General features: G+C 39.1%; 1 protein-coding gene across 15 annotated transcripts in view; it reads right to left on the reverse strand.

Moving 5' to 3' along the window:
- The window catches only part of RBFOX1 (RNA binding fox-1 homolog 1), a 2,034,214-nt gene that overhangs the window by 93,038 nt on the left and 1,919,884 nt on the right, over positions 1–21,292 (reverse strand). For all 15 annotated transcript variants that reach the window (XM_038540446.1, XM_038540439.1, XM_038540440.1 and 12 more), the window contains 3 exons: positions 18,819–18,911; positions 17,004–17,064; positions 7,216–7,269 (listed from right to left, as the gene is read on the reverse strand). In XM_038540446.1, the coding sequence (XP_038396374.1) occupies positions 7,216–7,269; positions 17,004–17,064; positions 18,819–18,911 (208 nt within the window). The remainder of the gene's footprint in view (positions 1–7,215; positions 7,270–17,003; positions 17,065–18,818; positions 18,912–21,292) is intronic.

Consider the following 21,292-nt stretch of genomic DNA (forward strand, 5'->3'; position numbering starts at 1 on the left):
TTAGCAGGAACCACTGATAGGGTACGAGAAATATTAAGATATTTGGTGCATGTGGGACAAGGGTTCTCAACCTCAGCATCATCAACATTTTCAGCCAGATTATTCTTTGTGGTGGGGGCTGTCCTGTGCATTGTGGGTTGTTTTGCCAGCAATGAATAACCCCAGGTCCCCGAAGATGTGACAAAAGCAAATGTCTCCAGAAGTTGCTCAGTTCCCCTGGGGTGTAAAGTTATTTCCAGTTAAGAACAATTAATCCAAGATATTGGATTAACTAAAGCATGTGTGGGAGGTAACTTGTAATATAATGGAATGAGCTTTGGAATCACAAAGATTTGGCTTCGGATCCAGCTCTTTAACTTTTGAAATTAGCAACCTTGAGCAACCTAATATCACTAGATTTCTAATTTATCTGCAAGATGAAGAAAATGACCCTTATCCTCCGAAGTTATAATCTCTGTAAACATATGCGATGGTCACAACATTGAGTTGGGCATGTGGCAGGTAATATTACGTGCAAAGATATTTTTATTAATTATCACTATATTCTAGAGCTCAAGCATAGAAGACATGGCAGGCGTGTCGTAGTCTAGTCCTATGGAGGAAGCTGCACAGCAAGGTAATGCCAAATATGGGCTTTGAGGTTAGAAAAAAGACATTTATATAATAAGCCTATTTTTCACATTCTAGTTCTGGGATATGAGGGATGAGATAAACTCTCAGGAAAGCCTTAGTTTCATCATTTCTATAATGAAGAGAATGCTGTAACATTTTTATGAGGTTCTGAGGAGATGCAAAGTGTTTTGCACAGTGCCTGGCACACAGTCAGTGCCTGGAGTGGCTTATTGTTGCTGATGTCTTGAGTTGTTCATGTATGGATGATGGCAGCCCAGAACTTTCCCTATGAAATTGATCCAGAGCCAAATATTCGAACCTCATCTTTCTCCCGTGGTGCAGAGGTGGGGCTTCTCCTACAAAGGCTGTCCCATCATTTCCTGCTTTGGGGGAGGGAGCTCTCCTTGGTAGACTTTCCATGCAATAGATTGGGAACTAATTTATTGAGGAAGTGCAGTTTTTAGCACATAATCAAGTTCTGATCCTATCTGAAGATCAAAATCCCCCAAAGGTTCCATCAAAGCTGAGCTGCATTCCTTCCGTGGGCCCGGGAAGGACACAGATAAAAATTAAGGCCAAATGTGGGAGGGATGGAGTGAAATCTGATAAGACAGATGGGGAAAGGAGAAGAGAGAAGGAAAGTGAATTGCAACCAAAGAGGGAGGCGAAGGTAAACAGATGTACGAGATAAAGTCTTTGAAGTGGAACATTTCTAGGCTGAAAATCCTTTGCTTGGGGACTTAAATCTGGACTCTTCTGTTCCAGTTCACTGAAGTGCAGTGCATTTGAATCTGGCAGATGTGTAAATTATACAAAACATTGCAGAGCCAAAGGTCACTGTTCACGAGGAGCCATTGCTCTGAGTCTAGTCAAAGCCGGTCCTCTGGGTGGATACGGGCAGTGTTAGAGCCACGAAGGGCACTAATATTTGAATATTTGCTGCTTTGAGGGGCTCTGAGTGGTCGCAAGGACGCTTCCGACCTACATTACATTCCTTCAGGATACTAGGTAGTCACCCAAATGCAGGTTTTGTACATTCAGGTTTGGGGCACATCATCCCAAACCCAACCCAAAGTCTAGGATGGTGGCCAACAAAAGGAAAGCAGCCTGTGTCAGGGACCCCAGTTATCACAGGTTCTGACAATCTTACTTTTTTTCAGACGCCATTGTATCCAAATTGCAGGAAGGGAATTGGAAAGAAGTCCATCCAAAAATTCGGCTAAAGGTCATTCTCTTAACTGTAACGGACTCAATGAAGTGAAATAAGGGAAGTGACTGGGAGGGAGACCTACATCTACCTTTTTGTGACTCAATTCTTTAGATGAATCATGGCTCACAGTGGCCAAAAGCCCATAGAAAACCAATACCTTTGTACGGGTAATCCAAGGTCAAATACAGCTGCCCTTTCGAGATAAGCAATCACAGAGTGCTACATCCATCCTCTTCATTTTTAAACTTTATATTGAAATCCTGATCCACTCTCCCATCACCCAGCCTGGTCTCAAGGCATGTGCTCCGTGGTCGGGATTTCACCGAGGTGGACACAATCAATCCAGCTGACTTCAGTCATCACAGTAATCTCTTACATTTTTATTTTACTTTACAGTCTATAAAGTTCTTTTACACTCATTATCTTACCTGATCCTCCCTATAACCCCAGGGTAACCTAGTTTTAAGACTTGACCACCTTTCATATGTGACTTTATAGCCAGGTATGCGTCTTTTAAGTACCGCCACCCCCTACCTCGCCTTTGAAACCAGAAATGTTTATTTTAGAAGGAAAATCATATTAAATACCCCCTTCTTCTTCCTCCTACAAAAAAAAAAAACCACACACACACTAATAATAATAGTATCGCCAGATTACTGTTCATTACCATTTTCAAGGTTTTCAGGTTGATTTACTCTGCATCTCTCTACTTTTGACTTTAATTGTGTGTCTGTTGTCATCGGGACCTAACTATATCTTAGATCTGCACTGCATTGGTAGATCTTTTCTTTTCCCTATTGATCATGACTTGTGGAGTAATTTACCTCAATTCCAATTTTCCTTTGCAGGCGGGGTGCTCTCCATCCATGGAAGTGAGTTATGTGTGTTCAAGTGGTGCATCTTATGAATCTTGTTAAGCTTTGCCTCCTTATAGCACCACTGATGGAATATTTAATCACAGAAATGAGTTGGCAGATATGATATACAGCGTGGGTGAGCTTTGCAGCCATCTTACCGGCAATTGAGAAACGGATGGATCTGCCATTTGTCAGTCCCACGTCGACAAGTGTGTATAACCTTCTGTTATTTATTTTTATTTTGTTTTACTTATGTATGAAGATTAAAGGTGCTTGCTTTCCATCAAGAGTTTCATTGGCTAGATATTATGATTCTTCCTAACAGACACCACTGTTTCTTTTAATCTTTTTATTAGATGGCGGTGGAACTTCTCACAATGATGGGGGACCTGTAAGAAGCTCCTTTGAGGCCTCCTCATTGAGATTCTTAGAAACACTATTTCTAATTATACTAAGTAACTTGAAGCATGCTACTGGAAACAGATATTTGCAGATACTATACTTCTATTTATTGCCTTCAAATTTTTAAAAAGTCTGAAATGGAATGGTCTTAGATACTGGCTTCGAGATCCACCTGGGCATTTTTTTTAATTGACTTATCAACCATTTATCTTGAGAATAAGCCCCAAGGAGGCTGAAGATGATTAGATGTAGGCAAAATAATCAACGCTGTGTAGCTTTGTAGGAAAACACCCACTTGTCTTTGGAGAAGATTTACGTGGGTTTATGGGATGTACTGATTTATGCATATCTGCTTCTGAAGACTGGTGTTCGGTAAGCATTCTTCTGGGTAGGACTCGGTAAGAGTTCAGAAAAACCACCCGAAATGAAAGGCCTTTCATAACAGCTTTCTAAATGCTTTCTCTGGAATGTGTGCGCAAGGGAGAGTGTGTGTCATAATTTATCAAAGCAAATTAATACTGTTCTGCTAGTAATTAAAGATCCTCATTAAGAGGTGCTCCTGCCCTCTCCACCCCCACCCCGAGTTAGCAATAAAAATGCACTCAGGGCGTCAAGAGGTTATATACGAAAATCAATAACCTGCCATTTTATAATTAAAGAGAAAATAAATGTTAGGGAAAAGTCCACTAAATTAGGAAAATTACCTTTAGGAGAGATTGAAAATATTGATTTTAATTTACAAAATATGTGAACTTTTCATGCCCCGTTCTGAAAGACAATTGGAGGCTGGGTTGTTAATTCTGCATAAGCTTCAGAAAATCGATAATTATACTATGGGAGTATCATGATATTTGTCATTAATACAAAATCTTATATATAGGAGTGCCTAATAAGCCTGGCTTTCTATCTCAGGCAGATACAGGGCTAGGCTGCTAAAAATCCTCAGCAAATCAATGACAAGGTCTTCATTTCAGCTTTGAGGCACACTCGAAACTGCAAGATAAATCCAGACTATGTTTATAGTTGGAGAAATTCAAAAAAGCCCCCTAAATCCTTAGGCATGGATATTCAAATGGATGACATTAGTAATTATACCTCCATAGGGAAATGAATACATGCGACATCTACATTTGCATCTCCATCAGTATAGGGGTCTGTAAACTTGAGATTTAAGCTAGCTGGATTCTTTAAGGGTCTTCAAAGATTTCAAAGGAATTGTTCTGGAATGTTGGATTGGCAGCATTTCCCCCCATTTCTGAATATCATGAACTCTATTTACCTACATATATAGATAATTTAGGCAAAAAGGAAAGGCTTCTGATTATTAAGGGTAGTTCATCATATTGGCAATACTAGCAGTCTTAAAAGATTTCTCAAGTAACACTTACGTATTCATGTCCCCTTCCTTTTCTTTTTAGATTTAAGTTTATTGGAGCATCTCAGAAATAATTATTTCCTTGTCCAGAATCCTTAAAATTGCCCCTGACACAACCAGTTAACTACTCTGAATATGGAGGAGGAGGTAGTGGGGGTGGGGTGGGAGGGTGGGAAAGGATCGGTAGCATTGGTGGCAGTTGGAATAATCCAAAATTCCATCCTACTACTCTTCTTTAATTTGACTGGTTTAGACACAGGGCAGTAGTCTGATCTACCATCGTAGGACACAGTCAGTAAGAATTATGACTTTCAATATTCCCCAAAAACAAAGAGGCGGTATGTAACCCAGTTGTAAGGAACACAGGCTCCTGATTTCAAACTCGAGCCAGCTTCTTACCCGCTTGAAATCTTAGCCATTTAGTGCTAAGTTACCTTAGTTTTCTCATCTGGAAAACTGCCATGAGGATTTAAATACATTAACTCAGGTAAAGTGCTCAGAAAGAACCATGCCTGCCCGCAGATAATACTCAGTAAATATTAATCTGTATTATAACTTATTCTTTTCCAAGAGTCCCATGATCTAACTTCTGCAGCCGGGCTCAGGGCTAATCTGAATGGCTGCTCTAATGTCCTCAAAGTCATGCTGATTAATTTATTCTTGCATATACAAGTCAGTTTGAAGGGTTTCTTCTGTCTTAATGTCCTTTTAAACACCCACAGATACGCATAGTTTTGAAATCACATATAAAGGAGATGTTTGGGGGTTTCTTGGTGGCTCAAGCCAGAAGACCAGCAGCTACACTGCACGGGACCAGAGACATGAACTCCCTCTCTCCAACCCAAGGGCCTCATTTATATCCTCCCTCTTCATCAGATGACTTCTCGTTTCTTGTCCTTGACCCATTATTCTGGGGAGAAACTGTGTAAGTAGCCAGGTACACATGCTTGCAGAGGACGTGCCAGTGCGTTATCCCTGCTACCCCGTTTCATGAGGCAGATGCATGGAAGCTGCCGTCTGGCTTCCTCCATGCCCTTGTGAGGGATGTCCTTTTTATGCGCTTTGGACAAGGATGTACTTCAGCAGTGTCTGTGCCCCCCAAACAGACTGCCTTGCCCCCGACCCCAGAAACTAACTTCCCTCAAATGGACATGCTGACAACAGGAGGACCAGTCCTCTCATGTATTAAGAAAATAATCTCTTAGTTTAGTGGTTTACTCAGAATTCAGCACAATCAGTTCTCCATTCATTTTCCCCTTATGGCAGAGAGGTGGAACATTAACTTACTTCTTTTTATTTGGCCAGACTTTATGTGGTGCTGGCTATGCACCAAACACTCCTCATGTATTAACCCATCTAGTGCTAAAAGACACCTGTGAGTTTGTTACTACTATTATCTCCCATTTAACAGATGAAGATACTGAGGCACAGAGAGGTTAAGTAACTTGCCTAGAGTCACACAGTTGGCAAGTAGAGGGGCCAGGATTTGAACCTGGGCTGTCTGAGTACAGTGTCTACAATCCTCACTTTGCTAAATGTCCTCTCAGGAGGTGGGTTCCACCATATAATCATGGAAAGCCTTACAGCTAGCTAAGACTTTCCTCCCCCAGAAAAGTCAACACAGCTACTTCACAGTAAGAGAGTCGCTGGAATTGACCCAGGCTTGTGGTAGAAGTCACATGTGAAGAACAAACATAGCCTACCAAAAATCCAGAACCTAGCTGTCATATTGGGCCTTCCCAGATGAACCATTTTTTTCTTTGTCAAGCGGGTTACTATGCCCAAGGAGCCATCCAAGTGCCTTGTGTTGCTCCGTCGTACACTACGGTTGATCCATGATGAGGAAAAGACAGATGGCATCCCAGGAGAGACCAAGTGAGGGGGTGGACTTACCGTGAAGAGGTCCCTAAGTGAGTGGATCTAGGCCAACTGGTCACTTATTTCTTCTTATTAAAGAGCAAGGGCCCCATCAAAGAAAGAGTTCTTTTAAGCTCCCATGTGGCAAACCTACTAAAGTTCTAAGGTGCTAAAGGCAGCCTTGCTAACGAACAAGGGGCTAACAGCCAGAAGTAACAGGTCAACCAGAGTCAAAAGCTCCGCACTGCTGCTTCTGGGTTATCCTCTCCCAAACTGTGACAAACGAGTTTTCTACACTGATTTCCTGATCAACCTGTAGTTGGCGGGTAGCAGGGAAGGGGCGAGGGGAGACACCTACCCTGGAAGGCAAAGCAGAGAGACATGGAATTGGTAAGGACAACTGAATAATGGAGAAAGAAAGACCACTTTTTTTTTTTTTTATATATAATCCTTCTCTTGGCACTTTCAACCCACTGCCACATTATTAGAATAAGTGAGCCAACTCTCTGCTTTGCCAAGAAAAAAAGAAAGGCAACCCTGAGTGGAGATGTATGGCTAAAAACCACACCCAGCCCTACTGAAATAAAATGGGCACGAACAGCTCTACGTTTATTCAATATGCCCTCAAACAAGTCTCAATGCTTTTCGGAGGCAAAATCAATGTAAAATGTTGTAAGAAGTGGCTTTCATGCATACTCCACAGTGTAATGCACGGATCTGATTCCCCTTTATATATTTAAAGGGTTTTAAACACTTTTGGTTTTGCTTAAAAAAAAAAAAAATCCTTCAGAACTTCTTAAGAGAGGGATTTACTTGGTTCAGATTACTTCATGAAAACTGTTCTTTACTGGCAGGCAAAACACATTCAGAACAAAGAAGTCATGCAAAGAGGAACTCTTTACCTGCATAGAATTCGGGGCTGTAGACCGCACCCACAACTGGATTCAATTTCCAGCCTTAAAACAAATACAAAAGAAAAAAAAACCATTATTACCACATTTGTTTCAACAACTCCTATCACGGCAAGTGAACCACAAATCAAATGGGTTGTTGTAATTTTTTATTTTATATTTAGAGGATATACAGTTTGGGAATGCATAAAAATGATTTGAAACCTATACCTGGAAAAATAGATTTATGCTTTTGATTTGCTGCTGACATAAGTTAATAGTATGGAAACTACTGACCGGCTACAGGTGAACTTTGGGAAAATGATGTGGTAATTAATTTTCTCCCATATCAATATTTTCTAGAACTACCATAATAATTTCAATTTTTGGTCTTCTTTCATGGATCACGGCTACATAATCCATCGTATGTCCCCCCCATGTTATGTTCACAAAAATTTGAAAGCTCATAAACAGAATTCTTTGCGGCAACATATTCTGATAATTGTCATTCCTAATTATGACCCAGAGAATTCCGAAGTGCTTTTTACATCCCAAAGAAAATGACATTTATCCACTAGAGATTAAGTATGGAATACATTTCAGTGCATTCAGGAACCATAAAAATTCTTAATCAATGCATGATATCTAAGGTAACTTTCAAACAACCTGTATAGAAGATTAACAGAATCCTGTAATTTTCCCAGTGTTCTGGATGGAGCATTTTCTGTAAAATGAATCCTGGCCCCTTAGGAACTTTTACTCAAGAAAAAAGCATACAAGAATATTTGCAAATTGAGAAGCTGTGCACATTGCATAGCCATTGGGCATCATTTAAGGAACAACCTCCAAAGAATGGTCACGTTTTAGGGTTTGGTAATTATTTCCTGCTCTTGCTGGTAAATTTTTATGAAAACATCCATTCTTACAGAATTCCTGAAAGACAATGAAGGGCAGGTGTGTTGTCTTTTGTGGAAAACCTTGTGTCTTTGGGCTGAAGGTCAAACACCAGAGGTCCTTTCATATATGCTTCTGAGAAAAAGCAATGATAAAGGTTGGGATGCTAGAGAAGGTATTTCTGTTAAGGAGAGCTTTTCCCAGAAAGGAGAGGTATGATGTCCTATCATCTGACCTGAGTGATGCACCTGTAAGAACAGCCAAGAGGTGGCCACAATCTACAGATTCCCCTAAGGAAGACAGAGGCTCAATAGCTCAATAGATAGCACCATAGATGGACCAAAGAACTTTCTAAGAATTTTTTGTTTCTAAGAACTTTCATCCAACTTGAACGAGCTACCTAGTTTACAGCCCCCAGGATGGTCTTAGGATAGGATTTTTCAAAGTGCTATGCTTGCATCCCTGGGAGGCTTATTAATGGAAACATCTGGCCCCATATCACCAGAAAGAGACATAAAATTCTGAGATATGTTGTCCCAACAGTTTCTGACTGATACCTTCTTCTCTTACATTAACCACATCTTGTCATATAGGAATTTCTAAAGTGAGATGAAAATAAAAATTACCTGGCCTATTTCCGAAAATGTGTTTTATGAATGTGGAAAATGGCTTCAGTTTGACCAACTAAAATTCTACTACTTCCTAAAAAAAAGAAAACACCCAATTTCTGGGGATCTGGGACTAATGTCCACATTTCAAGTCTTTGGAATCAAACAGAAAATAGAGCAAACTGGTTGAATATAAAGCTTCAGGATTATCTGGACATGTTTAATGTTCTCCCTCCATTGTCCTTCACAGAAATCTAGAGTTCATGAAAGAAGTATACAAGGACCCATATTAAATTAATAATTCAGGTATGAGTTTGTCATTCTTTTTCTTCATCTCTCTGCTCCCCATCTTACACCCTGCTCATGTCCCTATCTTCTACTGGTGGTGGAGACAGGATCTTTTTGTCACTATTGAAATTAGGTTTTATTTTTTGTATATGTCCTTATTAACTCCCTTAAGTACTTCCTTTTCCACACAGGACTGGGATACACCATTCGCTGAATGTGGAACCACTGATTAATTTTGATGGAACTCTCAAAGATTGTAAGTTATGCCAATGGTCTTTCATTTTCTCAAAGAAACACATTTTTCAGATGTATCTAAGACTATGTTTAATCATGTTTTTCTTATCTGCCTTTATTCTCATTTCCTTGAAGTCTTATCTATCTATCTATCTATCCATTGATCAGTCTATTCATCTATCATATTTCTATCCTCTTTTTCTTTCATCTATTCATCTACCTATCTATCGATTGATTGATCAGCTCTTGGCAAAATTTACCTGATGCTATTTAGACCTCCAGTGTTCCCAGGGCAGGCTACTTAATGCCATTATTTATCTATTCACCAACTACCTATCAGTTTATCGTGTCTATTCATGGAAAACTTTCATTCAATATGTAAACAATACTCTCCCTCATTAAGAGATATGTGCCATCTCATGTCTGCCAGTATTAATTGAATAAGGTCATTGGTAAGGTCTCCTTTACAAGAAACCAGCTTGGGATCTGTGAGCAGCAAAATGAAATGTCATGGGAACATCATTGCAGATTTTGCCCTGCTCCCCATCAGTGGTCCTTCCTCCTAAACAATGCTGCTTCCACTGTTGAGAAAACAGAGGACTTTCTGATCCACATTACAGGCACGACAACACAACTTCTTATCCCCCTTCTTTCCTGCAGCCCACTCCTCACCAAGTCTCTCCTTCAGCAAATGGCATCTCTCATCTGCTTGGTTCCTCAGAGCAAAATTCTTGATACGTAATTACTTGATTCTCCCTTTATGCTCATATGCCATGTACAATCCACCAGAAAATCCTATTGGTTAAACTTTGAAAAGACATTTCCATGCTCTCAACTTCCATTCCTCTCCATTGGCACCATCCCAGGCCAAGACACTTCTATTCCTCACCTGGAGAAGACCCTAGCAACAATGCCCAAACATGCTCCATCTCTTCCCATTCCTTCTCTTCTCCTTCCTCCCTTTACCCACTCTATTCCTAATGGCCAAGCGAATTGTAAAAAAGTAGATCAGATATGTCATTCCGCTACTCAAAATTCAATAGCTTCCTTCTGAACTTAGAAGAACACAAACTGTAACCTTGACCCACAACCCACACAACCTAACCACTGTCCGTTTATTTCATAGCATGGTTTCCTTCTCTCCAAACTACAGAGACATTATAATTTTAAATCTTTATAAAACCACCCAAGATATTCTAGATCAATGTAGATCATTCTGGTTTATATCCACTGCTCTCTGTGCTTGGAGAACTCTCCCCAGCTTCTGGCAAAGTTGACCTGATATTATGAACGTCTCCAGTGTCTTCCCAGAGCAGAATACTCAATGCCACCTCCATCCCCTTGAGCTATACCCTCATTCAATTCCCTGTGTTGTTTTTTGCATAGCTCTTAACACTACCTGGGTTTATCTTTTTTCTTTCTTGTTCTTAATTGTTTTTATTACCATTCTCGTTCATTAAAATTAATGGTCAAGTGAACAGGACTGCTGTCCAATGTGAATTCCCAGCACCTAAAACTGCATTTGGCAAATAGTCAGTGCTCCATAAATATTTACTTAGTTTTGCTCTAAATGAACAGAAGGAATAGAGAGCTTTTTCTAATGGACTTATTCCCTTTTGGCTAGGATTCTATCTCCTTCCAACCTCCAATGACCTGCTTCTTGATATACATATAATAAAGAAGGACCCTGTTAGGGGTGACTGTCTTCAAGGCAGAGGAAATAAGAATCCAGACCTTCAGAATCACCCCTGCTCAGACTTAACAGAGCTCATGCAGACTTATGTAAATGTATGCAAACCATATGCAAATAGCCTTGTAGTCCCTGTGACTCCTTCCAGTAGTACCTGGAAAAGACCCTTGGGATAACCCTGCTGGAGACAGGAGACTGCACTGTCAGGAAGGTGGACCAAATGATCCCAGTTTTAAGTTCTCAGGAAGTCTGTGTACATCCTCAGGCCTTGCAAATTCAGAGATTTTGATCAAGGACATTAAATCGAACAATGAGGCTTACAACAAAAGAGAACAGCTGATAAAGCCCACTGCTCCCAGCCTCCCAGGGCCGCCCATACAACAAGGCGATGGAGCAGAGACCAATCAGACACAGGAGCTGTGTAGAGAGATTCCTCTGTGGCTGGGCCACTGGGGGCTGCATCCAAATTAGCCCTCCCCTCCTCAAATTTAGCTTCTCAAAGGTCGTCTGCCAGCCTGTTGTAGAAAAATGCTGCCCAAGCTCGCCAGTGTTAACTATGGCTGTATTAGATGTTAAAAGGCAAGTCTGAATGTGCATACAAAAAACCTGCACATGTCTTCTTTAGGGCTTTGCTGGGTTGGATATCAAAGAAACACATTCAAGAAAGCACCCTTAAATACACCACAGGGGTTTCCAGAACTGCATACCAGTGCTTTCTAAAGACAGCTACTGAGGATGCCAGGGTCTTGGTAGTTGAAGTGGTGCATAAGGCAACACCCAAAATGAAAAACTAAGTGCACATTGTGTTTGGTTTGCCCGCTTTTTTTTTTTTTTTTTTTTGCAACATATATTCATGGCCAACATTCAGATTTCATTAAGATACAGGATTTCTGGTTTTCTTGAAAGTTCAGTAGAAATAGCCAACTTTAGATAAAGAATCCCATACAGACCAATTTGCTGGAGGTGACCAGGGACAACTCCACCTAACCCCCAGTTAGCCACAGACACCCATGCTCCCTATTGCATGTCTGGCTTGGAGGCTGAATGTCAGCAGTCTTTTATTATTATCATGTCCTGCTTTTCCTTCTAGTAGAGAAATATTTTGCTTTTCCTTTTATAAAAATGGAAGACAGTTAAAAAAGAATGTGAGTCTTTCAGACCCTCTCTGTTTGCTCATCTATTTTACCTGCCTAGGCTCTGTTAGCATCTGAATATTTGATCCTTAAATTAGTATGTCTATCAGGAAATTCAACTTACTATCTATAGCAAAAAAAAAAAAAAAGAAAGAAAGAAACAAGATGACTACTTATTATTGAGATTATCACAGAATTAAATTTTTTAGGGCATTCTGTACCCCTGGCCCTATGCTGAGTACTTAACTTCATAAAAAGCACAAAGACACCTAGATAGTAGGTCCCATTATATCTCAGTTTCCACTTAAGAACACTGGTATGTGGAGGGTTTAAACAACTCACCAGAATCCAGCAGCCAGTGAAAGGCAGAGCTGATACAAACTCTACTTTTCTCTCTATAACCTTTGGTTTCTTTGGTTCAATTTTTATCCTTCCTAAGCTGAGGGAAAAAAAGATCCACATCTAACACCCATGCTTCTCCAACATCCAGGGAATCCCTGAGAATTTGGTTCTCAACTTGCTTTGTACTATAAACATTTGATCTGCAAGGAGAAGAATGAGCCTCTGCTCTGGTCTGAGGGCTGCTATCTTCAGGAGAAATTAGCAGTATAGGAGTAGCCCAGTTCCCTCTTTGTGAAGCTCTCTGGTGGATAGTATTTGCAGACCCTGGTATGTCATTCTATAAATTTTCTCTTACATCCAAGTTCAAATGTCCTAGGAAATATAATGTTGTGATGATGGTATAGCAGAGTCTGCTTGCATTTAGGGTCTGGTCTTACTCATAACTGGAAACTCCGTGGCTGGTTAAGTTCTTGTTGGACATGTGTCTGCAGGAGTGCATGGATATGATGGTGGCACTGACAATGACATTTCACCATGTGAAGATGACCTCAAAATGTGATGACTCTAGGAAGGTATTATTTGCTGAAGTGTAAGTTGGTGGTTTGTGAGGATGAACCAGGCAGCTAATACATGAATCTCACTGATCACTCACTTTTCTCATTTTGATTTGATTCCATGGGTCTTGACTTATCTTCTCTTCCCCACCCCTAGGTTACTGAGGTATAATTGACAACTAAAATTTGTACATATTTAAGGTGTATAACTTGTAGATTTGATATTACATATACACTGCAAGATCACACCACAATCAAGCTAATTTACATATTCATTATCTCATGTAGTAAGTTCTTTCTTCCCCTTCTTTCCTTCCTTCCTTCCTTCCTTCCTTCCTTCCTTCCTTCCTTCCTTCCTTCTGTGATAATATCCCCTCTTAACATAGTCGCTCTTGTTAAGGATCTGAGAGGGCTCTATATCTTTTGTTGTATTGTAATTTATGGGAACGGTTATTTGTAGTGATGATATGACTTATGGATTGGAAAAGCTTTGAGCACTGCTTTTCTTTAAATACTAACAGACTCCACAATGTCTTCTATAGAATCCAGCTACTTTATGTAATTAGGATTTGTATTTGTTTCTTTCTTTTTTTTTTTTTTGTATTTGTTTCTTAAGTCAGTTCTGCTGTGACTGTCCATCCATCCTTTGAGTCCCATACTCAGTCCATGTGACAGGATAAGCCCTTTGAGTGCCCCCTTTCAGGTACATGGATGAGCAACCCACATGACTTATTCCCAGAAACTAAGAACGCATGGCTACCCGGAATGTGATACGGGATGTTTACGCCACAAAAACAGGCATTCAGGGCTGAAAATTCAATAATCTTTTCATATTGTGGTCAGTTGCCATTTGCGTGCAGTTCTGTAAAGATGATGGAGGGGAAGTGATGTTCTTGCATATACACAGGCATGACCACAAGGTTTGTTACTTCATAATAAAAGGGAAAGAGTTCACTAATGACTTTATCTCTATTAGCCTCAATTTTTGCCTCTTTAAAATAGGGATAAGTATGTCTTCTTTGTAGGACTTCATATGGGCCCAGTGCATTTAAAATGTTTAGCATAATGTCATACGGTCAGTGTTCCAGAAATGTTGGCTATTAATGAATTGTGTCCCCAAATTCCACTGGGCTAGTTTTCAACTCCTCAGTAGCACACTGATCAATAGCTCTTTCTTTAAAATAAATATGCATCCACATGGCTTAAGAAATAATATTTGGCTTCCTTTGTTTCATTTTCTTACATAAACAGCACAACTCAGCACACACACACACACACACAGTTGCTGCTTCATTATTAAAGGAAATGCCCAATAGTCACGTTGATGTCATCACATATTAACTCTGGCAAGTTGCAGAGCTATCATTTTTACCAAGTAGAAAAGCTTCACGATACATAAATCAGAATTTGCTTCATTTCAGTACTGGGCATTAAAAGTCTGTTGTGGAAATCTTCTATACTGTTTAAAGCCACATCTTGGGTTGTTGGAGCTGGAAAAATGGGTCAGCAGAATAAATAATTCTTCTGATTTTTGCAGTTGGAGCCCTAGTCTATTGAGAGTATATCTCTGTTTAATGGTGCTCCTTTTAAAAATAAGAACAGATTGATTTAGCCAAATTGGTAGTCATTGGCAGAAGAAAACATAAACAAAACCACTAAATGCTAATACTACTGTTTATAACAACAATAACAAAAATTTCAATGTCAATCAGTATGGAAGGTAAGAATAAATCCATATATCCATTTCATTGATCACTATATAATCACTAAAAAGAATAAATAGAGCTTCCCCATGACCCAGCAACTGCACTGCTGGGGATTTACCCCAAAGATACAGATGCAGTGAAACGCCGGAACACCTGCACCTCAATGTTTATAGCAGCAATGTCCACAGTAGCCAAACCGTGGAAGGAGCCTTGGTGTCCATAGAAAGATGAATGGATAGAGAAGATGTGGTATATGTACACAATGGAATATTACTCAGCCATTAGGAATGACAAATACCCACCATTTGCTTCAATGTGGATGGACCTGGAGGGTATTATGCTGAGTGAAATAAGTTAATCGGAGAAGGACAAACATTATATGGTCTCACTCACTTGGGGAATATAAAAAATAGTGAAAGGGGATAAAGGGGAAAGGAGAGAAAATGAGTGAAAATATCAGTGAGGGTGACAGAACATGAGAGACTCCTAACTCTGGGAAATGAGCAAGGGGTAGTGGAAAGGGAGGTGGGAGGGGGTTGGGGTGACTGGGTGACAGGCACTGAGGGGGGCATTTGATGGGATGAGCACTGGGTGATATGTTATATGTTGGCAAATTGAACACCAATAAAAAAAATAAAAAAATAAAAAATAAAAGAATGAATTTGGTCTGTATGTATTAACATTGAAAGAACTCCATATTGATTTATAAAAGTCAATTAAAAATGATGTGCACACCATGATATCATTTATATAAAAAGCATATAAACAATACTCTGAATACTATATAAATATACTTATTATATTTTTAAATATTTTTTATTATATGTATATGCATAAAAATTTTTTATTATATGTATATGCATAAAAATGCAAAGTACAGACAATAATCTATAATGGTGGTGTCTTCTGAGGGGAAAGTAGGATACCAGGCTGGCAGTGGCATTATGAAAAATATATTTAATCTTTCACATGTAATTAAAATATTAAAAATGGAAAATTTCATACATTTTCCTTTATCACAGTAATAAAATTATATTATTTTTTAAAATCTACCAAACAAAGGAAAAAATACTTTTCAGTTTTACAGTTCAACTCAACTATTAGCATTTTGATGTAATGCCTTTCATTATTTAGTTGAAATCATGCTATACTTCTTCATTATAAAATTTTTCATTCATTAGGGGGGCCTTGCATAGTTCTCATCTTGCTCATTTTAATGAGCATAATATTCCACTAAGTATATATACTTTAACATATGAATTATATTCTTCCTAGCTTTTTGGTACAATTACATATGTGATTAGCATATCAGCAGCTTCCACATCCCCTCAACCCCCATATATCTTAAGAGAGAAGCATTCTGACAAGGATTAAAGAATTAAGATGGTCAAATGCCTTCAACTCTTGTTATATATGTGAATTCTTATTGTGAGGCGTTTTGAGACAGCTTCTTGGTTAGGAAGAGCAGAGATGCACTGTCTTGAAGGGGTCTGCAGTACGCACAACATCTCATCAAGCTCGAAACAGCACTGGGCAACCCAGAGGAAAGCAAATACTGGACTCATTGTATGGAGCTCATCAGGAAGCCCCCTCTAAGCCACTTCAAAATCCTAACAGCTCTAGAGAAGACTCAATGCCAGAACCAAATTCTCCAGTCCCTCTTCCAGAATATGGATCAACAAGGAGGTTGGTGGTGGAAAAAAAAGGGATACTAACAAAACCTCCATCCTCCCTCAACTTACTATTCTAACAGCAAATTATATGACCAAGTCATCCCTGAATAATTACTGTATCTCATCCCAAATGGGAGTTACTCTAGAAAGATTAGAGGAAGAGCATGTACACTGTACCTGAAAACTAAATTTGCCTCTATTGTGAAAATTATCTTTTGAAAACATTATTATTGGGCACCCCCAGGGGCTTAGCGGTTTAGTGCTGCCTTCAGCCCAGGGCATGATCCTGGAGACCCGGGATCGAGTCCCACATCAGACTCCCTGCATGGAGCCTGCTTCTCCCTCTGCCTCTCTCTCTCTCTCTTTCTCTGTGTGTCTCTAATAAATAAATAAAATCTATCAAAAGAATTATTGAAGTCTAGTTGGCATACAGTGCTGTATTTTAGCCATATGACACAGTGATTTGATAACTCTGTCCATTACTCAGTGCTCCCCACAATCAGTGTAGCCATTGAAAAATGTCCTATTGCTTCAGGTGGTTCACTGTAGCAGGTCAGCAGCAAATACATAATAGTCACACTGAGACTAAGAAGGCTTGCTGAAACATATTCTGTGGTTAAATTACTTAACAGATTCAGAGGTAGGGATGCTTTCTTGAAAAGGCCAATCTCTACTTACCATTTGTATAAGGGTTGACAGTCTTTTTATTTGTCATTACACGTGCTGTGGCATTATTTACCTATGTACATAGAAAACTCAAATGAGCACATATGCCAGGGCCAGCCCACAGTTCAATTAGTTGCATGCATTATGACTGTGATTACTTATTAAAAAAAAAAAACTAAAATGCATTTTAATTTATAAAAGGCAGTAGGTGCATAACAAAATCATACATTTTTATAATTACATTTACTTCATAACCATTTTAACTTACAAATCATTTCAATAAAGCAATGTCATATCATTTAAAAGTTTAATAAGGAGACAGTAAAAGCAAATTAAAAGGAACTGCATAATTGAAGATTTAAAAGCATGCGTGTACTCCATGGTAACACAGAAACAATAAATATTTTTAAACAAAATAAAATTCATATGAAGGAACATGCAGTGGAGTAGAAGAGGGGAGAGACAAGGTACAAGGGAACATAAATGTCAAAAAAAAAAAAAAAGGAGGGACAAACAAGATTTAGCCGTGTGCAACACTTTAGGAGGGAAGGACCATCAGGAAAGCAACATCTAGCATTCAACACTTGGAACAAGAGCCTTTACATCGCAAGAATTAACAAGATCATTCAAGCTTTAAAGTCACAGCTAACAAAAGGATAAAAGAGAGGGTGCATTGTTTAACACAATATGGAGTTAACAATCTGAGTAAGATGTGCACTGTCATATCTCAATCCAGTCATTGCCTCCCAGGCTCGCTTAGAACGTACACTCAATTACAGGCGTACCGGTACCCAAAAAAATAGAGCATCAAGAAAACTTAATACGACAAGTCAAAAAAATCCACGTGGTATATATATGTATATAGATAATCAGCACTAAATACGTGAAGCGGCAGATGGACTTCACCACTTACCATTCACCACCATCGCCAGCATGGGTTTGTATACAGTTACCATGGTTACTGAGAGTTTGGTGAGGGGCCTAAGCGTTATCGTCGAGGGGGGAAAACGAAAGGCAAAATATGCAACATCTTACTCCAAAGACTAAAGCATTTTTAACTGGTATTTTTTTTTTTTTAAGTTTTAACAAATATAACCCTGTGGCCATGTTGAGGGAGATCCAGTGGCAGAAAGAATAGATTCTAAGTCTTGAAATTTTAGCATTTATTTATTTATTTATTTATTTATTTATTTATCCAGTGAAGAGTGGCCAGATACTGAACAGGAAATCCTGTTTGGTTATTCACTTTATTATCAAAAGAGTGCAAAGATCAAACTGGCTTCTTAAACAAACCAAAAAAAAAAAAAAAAAAAAAGAAAGGTTCCATGACAAAGACCTCTCAGTTTTTTTTTTTTTTTTTTTTAAACAATCATTCCTCCGAATGCTACTGCTTTCACAATTTGGCTCAATTTGGACACCACTGTGGATCCCTCGTCAACCCTGCAGTGGAAAGAAAAAGAAAAGGAAAAAAAAAAAAACTGCCTTGTATTTTGTTTTGTTTTGCATACTGTCTCGACTGTTTGGAATCTACTGCACCCATTGATGACAAAACACAGAAAATTTTTTAAAAAAAGTTCAGTCACCTTTCTTTTGTCTCACTTTTGCCATTCACCTTTCATCAGTAATAAGAATAACACAATAAAGTAAAATTTAAAAAAAAGAGTAAGGCCAGTTTTCCTTTTTATATATAAATATATAGAGATATATATAAACAATGAGAAGGGAGTAGGATCACATACAAGACACAATGATGCATCTGGAACAACGAATGAGCGTGAAGCAGACATTGATAAAGAAGATGTAAAGGAAAATATTTTGGACATGCACCTCGATTTTACGGCCCTCTACCACGGTGCCGTGTAATTTCTCCCTCGCCCTGTCCGCATCGGCACTATTTTCGAAAGTTACGAAACCAAATCCCTGCATGCAGGAGGGAGAAGGGAAAACAACATGCAGATTATTATTCCAGTCAACGACCACTGCGTAACGTTCTCTCGCTTTAATTTCTAGGTCTTGTCCTGGCTTCAGTTCTGTAACATGCAAATTAGAGAAATTATAAGAATACGAAGATGTGCAATAAGTAAGCGACAAATGTGAACGAGATTGTTTTTTTTTTTCTGTCACCAGTTAGCTGTAACCCCTGAAGATTATTCAAAGAATGATACCAAAAAAATACCTTTCTAAATGTCACTACAGAAGAAAATAAGTCTAACGGAAAGAAAAGGAGATCAAAATAAATTTACAGTGTCTTCACAGAGAAGAAAACGAAATAACGAGGAAAAAAAAAGGGAACCACTTTCTTGACATGCAAATTAAGAATGAAATAAAATAAAACGTGTGCACGGAATTCAACAATGAATGCCAAAATCTTCTAACATTGCCTACAGAGTCATGCCGTGTGGTCTTAAGAACATCTCTTCTTCATGCAATTTTAGGGTTATTTAAATTTGTCAATTTTACAGCCTTTACTTCTCAAAAATAAAAATTAGAAGCCTAAAAAAAAAAAGGAAAGACCTTTTTCATAATAAATCTTAAACTCTTTGATCTAATAAACAAAATAATCACATGAAATGAATTGAAATTAACATCAATTAATAATGCAAACAGTTCAAGTCACATGTTTTTATATTAATACTTCCCCCCACCCCCTCAAAAACATAGATGCTTCTGAGTTTGTCAAATTTCCAGGCTACTTCATTAACTGAAAAGGGAAATGTATGTATATATAGTAACGTTCTAAGACATTATCTTGATACTCATTTGTCAAATCAACAGGTAGAAAATAAAGGAGCTTTGTTAAAAGAATGTTATTCACAATAACACTCCGGGCCTTTCCTCTCGTACTGATAGATAACAAATAGACCCTTTACTTCACCACTGGCATATTTGGTTTTAATATTTCAGCCTCAAAAAAAACAACCCCACTAAATGTCACATTGTAAAAATCCACCTTTTTTTTTTCTTCACTGAGACTGTTCCTAAGAAGAGTACAGAAAATATGACACATTATTTTTAAAACCCCTAAAAATATTTGTACATCTTGTTCAGAAATATACACCAACCTTTTGAAACCATTCCAGTGTAAATTTGCCCAGCTCTTTCTGGTGAAACAATGCAATGTGTTGGGGCTCCTATTTGCAACTGGGTAAACTTCACTGAAGGGACATGCTGGTTTGCAGCTTAGCTGGGGCAGTTTGATATTCAGTGTCACTAACAAAATAGACAGTAATTATGAATAGCAAGTAGTCATGGTCAACTAATGCTGACTCCCAACCCCTCACTAGGTGGCTGAGGCGATTTCCAAAGCTCAGCGTATTCAGAGAGGAGTTGGCCCATGGTCTGCCTGAAGAGAGAACTTCCCAACGTCAATGTGGGCTCATCTACAGGAGGTCCCAGCTGTGGAGGGATTTAAGCTAAATTCAATGATTATTTGACAGCATTCTATAGAGAAAAAAATAAGCAGCTTTACTTTGGAGGACTGGACTGAAAAACCTTTTATAATATGTCCCACTGTGAGGATCTGTGATCAGGATAGGTCTGGATGATTTGATCAGTATAGGACTTTATGCTCCGTAACAGAAGGAGCATATTATAACTTCATCTCGTACATCGCTGGTGGTATCCCCAAGTGAGAAAGGTATCAAAATACGCTAGGCTAACTGATTAGTCTTGAAATAACAGCTCTTCAATGGGCTGAAGACAGGATTTGAGGGGGTTTGCTCTATTAAAGACACTGACCCTTGGTCAGAGGGTCCCACAGTGAAAGGAAGTGGGGAGCATAGCATATTAAACATTTAGATTCTGGGGTCCTGCCACATATCTACCCAATCAGAATCCCAGAGGGGAGCCCCGAAATCTGTCTGCTGAGAAAGCTACTGTATGGCCCAGCAACTGCATTTCCATGGCCTCTCATGTCACCAAACACCATCAAAGGAAAGCTTGTCCATTGTATGAAGTAGGCTATCGTGTTGCCGACTTCCAAGGAGCAACCTATGGAGTGGAGTGAGTTTCAGAGGTGAGTATCTAACTGACTTGGTGACCTGGATCTTAGGCGCAGGAGTACAGCCATTGTCCAGTGGCAGTGTCCACTTCCTTCCCTCAAAACCTAACCCTCTAGCATGCACAGAATGTCATACAGCTAACAAATAAGGGAAATGAGGATGCTGGCTGTTTCAGGGGCCATTCTCTCACTGGGCAAGCTAAGAAAATCCCCAGTCCCAGTCTTATCGATGGAGGGTTTGGTGGCATCATTGCTGCCCGTGGGCACCGGTCATCAGCACCACAGCACTGCCGAGGTAGGT

Source organism: Canis lupus, chromosome 6 (assembly GCF_011100685.1).
Source record: "Canis lupus familiaris isolate Mischka breed German Shepherd chromosome 6, alternate assembly UU_Cfam_GSD_1.0, whole genome shotgun sequence".
Lineage (NCBI taxonomy): Eukaryota > Metazoa > Chordata > Mammalia > Carnivora > Canidae > Canis > Canis lupus.